Source organism: Chenopodium album, chromosome 20 (genome assembly GCF_948465745.1).
Source record: "Chenopodium album chromosome 20, dcCheAlbu1.1, whole genome shotgun sequence".
NCBI lineage: Eukaryota > Viridiplantae > Streptophyta > Magnoliopsida > Caryophyllales > Amaranthaceae > Chenopodium > Chenopodium album.
Genome location: NC_137853.1, coordinates 9,561,592 through 9,568,641, shown reverse-complemented (window position 1 = coordinate 9,568,641; position 7,050 = coordinate 9,561,592). Strand labels below are relative to the sequence as shown.

Here is a 7,050-nt window from a genome sequence, read left to right as displayed (position 1 = left end):
TAATAATAATAATAATAATAATAATAATAATAATAATAATAATAATAATAATAATAATAATAATAATAATAATAATAATAATAATAATAATAATAATAATAATAATAATAATAATAATAATAATAATAATAATAATAATAATAATAATAATAATAATAATAATAATAATAATAATAATAATAATAATAATAATAATAATAATAATAATAATAATAATAATAATAATAATAATAATAATAATAATAATAATAATAATAAAAATAAAAATAAAAAAATCAATCTACCCACCAACATTATCTAACCCCACCCACCTTAAATTTCAAATCCTCTCTTTATTTCATTTTTGGGCCCATATCATGGTGAGATCTTTTCTCCCACTCTCCTTTTCTTAATCCTTGAACCATATCAAATGTGTAAACTAGAATCTAGATGGGGTATATCCTTCATAGGAGTTCTTCAACATTTTATATTGAGTAAAGATTTTCTAACATTTTATATTTGAGTAAAGATTTTACTCGTAACATTTTACCAAGTAATATTCATTTAATATTCTCTTTTTTAATTGAGCAAACCCATCATGGGGACTTTTGAATAGGACAATAAAAAAACACTTACCTTTATTTATATTTTTAAGTTTTCCACATACATGGAAAAAAAAACCCCTCTTATATTAAAGAGAATCCAAATCAAGCTCCTATCTTGATCATATCAAAAGAGGGATAAAAACTCCAAAATGCACATATATACATATAAGCTACACACTATTTACACCAATGACCAAGTCGAGCATGTGTACAATAGGTTGCAGGGCCAAATACCGCCACCGCCAAATAAACTACAAGCATGCTGCTAATATGCCATTTTTTTTTTTTTTATTTACTATTGTTACAATATCATGTACCAAATTTATTTTGAGTCGTTAAGCTTAGAGAGCATAAAAAGACAACCAGAGCAAAGGAGAACAGAAGCTGCAAAGCAAAGCAAATCAGTAGGAGAGTGGATAGCTGCTTTCTTACTATTGTCAAACAACCCTATCAGGAGCAGCATCACAATTACATGTCCTACCTTGGTCTTCAGCTCGCTTACTGACTTAATTACCAGCCATCTTGGTCGTTCCTGCACGTTGAAGGAAGAAAGATATTAAATCCAGGGCAGCAAGACTGAGAACCGTATTAAGGCTGTGATTGGTTGCAAGATGTCCTTTTTCAAAGTAGTTTTCAGGATTTCCTCTCTGGGTATAATAGATCATCAAAGAATTTGTTCGGCTGAAAATAGTTTTCCCAAGGGTAAAAAAAGACGATGCTAATGTGAAGATGTTGCAATTATACGACACATGCCTTAATTCAGCTCTTTTTCTCCTCTCCTCTCCTTTCCCCCTACCCTCTGCCACATTCAATAATTCGGGCAAAGAACAAAATAATGGAAAATAAAGATTGATATTTGTTATGTTCTACAAAGTAAAATCCAGTTTAATTATCTTCTTCAAAACCAAACATAACACAAGACGAAGGGCCTATTCTCTTCAGATTATTTTCAGTTCAGTTCTTAATTTCCTTCTCTCATAACATATTCAGTTCAGTTCAATCAATCAAAACAGGCCCGAAGAAGATAATCTACTGTCCAATCCGCCCCCCCCCCCCTCCCGACCTAGGATTTGAATAGTCATCGATTATTGTCAGCCTTTTTATTCATAGGAAACTGTGAAGTTTGCTGAAGCTCAGGATAGCAGCTAAAATTTTTAAAATATTTAATATTTTGCAGCCACAAAAATGCTCTTGAGAAAGCTAGCTTTATTCCCCGGAAGTCAGGGAATTTTATAGTTTTCATTGATCAATATACTACCTCCGTTACATATTAGTTGCAACTTTGAAATATTTTATCTCACAAATATTGCCCAAAGTTGCAACTAATATGTAACGGAGGTAGTAAATAATATCTACTGCATAGCTAGCTAAATACAATTTTAAAGTTCAAAGAACAGAATAATTACCATTAAAGGGAATAAGCCAAATAAACTTGATCGATGCTGATGCTTCGCTTCTGACAGTGACTTTGCAATGTCAAGGTTGGACACAAAGAGCTCATAGAGACCCATTCCAAAGATAAGCATCACTGTTCCGAGTAGATAAATATCTGGAGCAATGATAATATGACAAAGTAAATTTCAAGCCTCACAAATGTTTATTTCATGGAGGGCAATGAAATAAATTTAGGCAATGTAACAGGTGGAAACAGCATTAAACATAAATTAGAATGTCATACACAAGCATTCGTCGACAATAATTAAGGGAAGTAGCACAGTGTCTACTAACTTGAGATCGATATTATAAATCCTATTCTTTCTTCCGTCTAATTAAGGTTAAGAAAAGGACTATTAAATGGAAGCTCATAGATTAAGACATCAAGACAATAGGAAAACTGGAAAAGTAACTTCCCTAAAAGGTATCTTGCAAATAAAATTCATGTTTATTACACAGCAATTACCAAGAGAGGGCTCTGGTGAAGCTCAAATGCATGCAACCCACCAAAAAAAAAATGGGATAGGCTGCCAACCACTTAACACTTCGCATTATATCCGAAGCAAATTTCGTTATTAAAAAAAAAAAAAAAAAGTTCAGAAAAGAACGGAGGATGAAGTTCAGTGCAGGCTACCTCCTTTAATGAAGTTATAAATTACAAGGGCTCATGACAAAGGCTTCATTCTGAAGCAACTGATAGCTTTTGTACAGTGAATGAAGCTAAAGGTAAATTGAAAACACCCTTTCCATAACCTCATGCGTAAAATTGCTTATGTCTGGCAATTTATAACCCTGGACATGGCAGAGCTTCTCTAGAGTCATCGGGGTAGTTGTAAATGTTCATAAGGTATGTTGGTCTAATAGTAATAAATCCCATCACTTAACAAATTATTCTCAAAGAAAGGGCCTTAACTCCTCAAAAATTGCCTCCAGTGGATGGGTATGAGATTTTAACATTCTACATTGAGATAGGTGATCTCACAAATCATATATATCTGTGTTCCTGAAGTTCCCAAACTCTATTAAATGACTGATTTTAGAATGCTAAAATAATGTAATAGAAACGAAAAAATTCACGGGGGAAAAGCAAAGAAAAGCAATCACATTGTCACAATAACTCTGTCAAAACGACAAATGAAGATGTTCATGAAACACACCAATGGCCTCAATCACCAGGACAATCACCTTCCCACTCTGTGCAAAGTATTCATAGAAAGACGATGCCACAATACCACAACCCTACATCCAAGAAGACTATATCAGTGGCATGAAGTAGGCTTACAGGCCTAACACTACCATATGACCAATAACTGAAAGTCAGAAAGACATATAAGCAAAACCTCATTCAACTGAACTTATAGACTTATAATTCAAAAATGAAATACTAAACAACACTTTAGGTTACTAAAATTAAAATACCCTGTAATCTGATAGATACCAAAGCTAATGAAAAGACAATATATTACTGTGTACTATGTTAAACTCTACATATATATATACAAATTTCAAACTTAAACAATTGAGAATTGGTTTAGCCTATGCAAGAAATCTTGATCAAATACGACCAACCCACAGAATTAGTAAAAGCCTTCTGAAATATGGCAGGCGGAACCACTCATGTTATCGTTCATTGAGATGAAAAAACAATATATTTTTTAGATTACGAAGCCTGAAGCATATACGTATCATATTTTGATGCACTCTCAAGAACAACATTCAATAGATCATAAATTAGAGCTTACCTTGATGAAGCAAAGAACCGACCCAATCAAGGAACCAAACACTCCAAGAAATGTCACGAATCGACATCGATAGATAACCTATCAATCATCGCAAAATAACCAAACAACATCACAAACTAGTTTTAGGACTTAAATCTAACATAAAAATGCAACAATTTGAACCCCTCCACCCCCACCCCTCCAAACTGAGGTAAAAGTGCAAATAGTTTTGTTTCACTCCTTTTGATCCTAAATATTATACTTCATTTTAGCCAATTTCTTTTGAGTCATTCTACAATATCAATATACATTTTGCAACAACAAATAAACAGACAAAAAATAAACAAATAATCTGTGCACAATACATGCTTAAGGAATTGCAAGACAACATTAAGGAAGGACAAGTTGCAAAGTCATTGGAAGTTTTAAGGAGATGGAATATGACATTAAGGAAGGATAGCAAATTTAGGGATGTCGTTGGTGTTAATGCAAGAAATGAGAGTAATAGAGCAAGGGAAAACTTTTTAACTTTTTTTGGGAGTATATAGAGTCACAAACAGCAGTGATATACACGGAATTTGATTTCAAGTCCAGAACTTTCTTTACAACAGTTAGACCAAGATTAGGAGTATTTAATGACGTACAACTTTGACAATTGACACATTGAAAATTCACAAGTTTGGCATCGTTTTTTGTTTTCAGTTTTCTATTTTTTTTTTTTTTAACAAAAAACCACAAACAGGAAACAATAAAAGGTGTTTCCACTTTGTTGTTGTCAATTTTCACTATTATCGTGATTTTAATAAGTTTGACAGCTTTTTGATTCATTAGATGACATAAATTATACGAAGTATGATTTTGAAAAACAAAAAACAAAAAAAAATAGAAAACCACAATGATGTCAAACGAACCCACGTTCATGTTATACTAGTATAAGCAAGTCAAAATGGTGTAACAATAAAAGTATTTCAATTCTAATGATACAACATACGGAGTATTTAAAAAAGCACCAAACAAAATATTGTACGGAGTATCATCCAATACAATATTGATTGCCATTTTACAACACCAATACAATATCAACCAAGTTCAACTGAATCCTTCAAATAGACAAATGATTTATACTACCTCCATACCTCAGTTCCGTACTTCTAATTTAGTTGTCACAATACTATAATTTCAAGCATCAAATTATACTATCAACACAACTATTAATCCCGCACAGATTAAAAACAAGAAAATAAATCAACTTATTATGATTAAAAAGCACAGAAAAAAGTAACTGAGAAACAGAAACACACCTTTTCTAGGAATTCCTCCATGACCTCAGAACTCCAAGAATGACCCTTAAACCTTGTGGGACCCACTCCAGAAACCACTAAAGAAGTCGAAGAAGAAGAAGAAGAAGAAGAAGAAGAAGAAGATGAAGTTCGAGTAGAAGGGGGTGATACCTTATTAGAAGAAGAACATGAAATGGGATTAAGGGTATATACCCTTAAATACTGGGAACATTTCCTTAAATTTTGGGTTGGTTTTGATTTTGAGAGGGGTGGAGTTGGAGATAGTGTGAAATTGGGCTTTAATGTCTTCATTTTTTGTTGAGAGTTGTGAAGTTTGTGATTTTATGAGTTTGAATTTTTTTAATTTCTGGGGAATGATCAAAGTGAATGAAGAGAATTGGAAATTTTAGTGTGTAATTTAAATATCCAGTTTGTTAAAAGTAGTGTGTAATTTTGTGATAGTTGTATGGAGTGAGTGTGATAGTGAGAGTTGAAAGTCGTGAATGTAACGGAAGTGTGGGAGACTCTCGAGTCGCAAGCGTGTCCTCCCGAATCTAAATCTCCCACGGTATCGTTTTAGACTTGGTATATACGATAAACGGGTGTGGATAGTGATTTTGAGGTTATTAGTTTAGATTCTACTTTAATCGGGTGAAAATTATTCTCCCTCCATCCATTAATTACATTCTTACTTTTTTTTTTTTTTGAGTGTTTCAAAATTTTATTCATACTTTTCCTTTTTAATAAGTGAATTTTTATCAAATATCCCCAAATTATCCCTGAATAGTTGTGATGTGGCACCATTTTAATTAGTTTTCAGTTTTGCAATTAATAGTTGCACCGAAACCATAATTTTCTCACTCATATTTTCTCACTCATAAATTTCTGAATCCATGTGCAGCACTATTTTTTTTTTTTTTTTGATTCAAATGAGGTACAAGTACCAAAAGAGAGAAAAGAAACAAACAGAACAAAAAATAAACAAACTAAAAACAAACTAAACTACCTAGGGAGGAATAAGCCGTGGCAAGGCCACACCTTGTACATCTTCCTCCAAGATACGACTAAGTTCTAACGGGATACTACTATTAAAATAAACCAATTGAGAGTCCTGAACGACTCCGCGGTTGGCCAACCAATCCGCCGCTCTATTCCCTTCTCTATAAACATGTGCAAGCTTCACCTCCCATTGCGTGCTTGAAATCAATTCCTTGTAGTAGATAATATCATGAATATTTTCTCCTCTAGGAACTTCCTGCCTGTTGATAGCTTGGATGCAAGAAATGTTGTCCATTTGGATTTCCAGTTTTGCAATTTGACAGTTCTTGGCTAGCTCCAAGCCTCTTGTTAAGGCCATGATCTCTGCTCTGAAAGCAGAGCAATACCCAAAACTCGCTGCAAAGGCTGTGACAAAAGTACCTGAATAATCCCGAATTATTGCCCCTCCACCAGCAGGACATGGGCATCCTTTCGCAGCACCATCACAATTGAGTACATACCACCCATAAGAGGGCGCAATCCATGATATATTGGCAGGGACTTTGTAGTTTTTGCTGCTTGCATTAACTTCTAGAGCATCCCAAATAGTTCTCCTCGCCTCTTCATATCTAATTTGGAGAAAGGCACGAAAATCAATAGGCACTTCATCCCTACGATTGAAAGTAAAGCAATTTCTCCACCTCCAAATCCACCACACCGTGACTCCAAAATAAGTAGGCCACGATTCTCCACCCATATCATCTTCTTTCACGTTCTCAGTGATCCAATCACGAAGGCTTCCTTGCTAGAAACGATGAGCAATCGAGTTGTCAACCGTTTTTTTCCATATTACTCTTGCAGCAGGGCAATCACGGATGATGTGAAGGGTTGTTTCTTCAGCAGCTCCGCAAATGTAGCACCTAGGATTGTCAGTCATCTTGCGCTTGAATCGATTATGGTTGCCTAAGACTCTATCATGACAGGCCAACCATAGGAATGCCCTTATTCGTTGTTGAACTGGGGCGTGCCAAACAGCATCCCAACATTCATCAT

General features: G+C 34.0%; 1 protein-coding gene across 1 annotated transcript; it reads right to left on the bottom strand.

Annotated features, from left to right (window-relative positions):
* Positions 1-594: 594 nt before the first annotated feature.
* LOC145598907 (uncharacterized) lies at positions 595-5,502 on the bottom strand. The gene is made up of 5 exons (XM_081655309.1): positions 5,041-5,502; positions 3,761-3,838; positions 3,176-3,257; positions 1,991-2,133; positions 595-1,116 (listed from the first exon to the last, which is right to left on the bottom strand). The coding sequence occupies exons 1-5, from the start codon at positions 5,329-5,331 to the stop codon at positions 907-909; spliced, it is 804 nt and encodes a 267-aa protein (XP_081511435.1). The 5' UTR covers positions 5,332-5,502; the 3' UTR covers positions 595-906.
* Between the last annotated feature and the right edge of the window lie 1,548 nt (positions 5,503-7,050).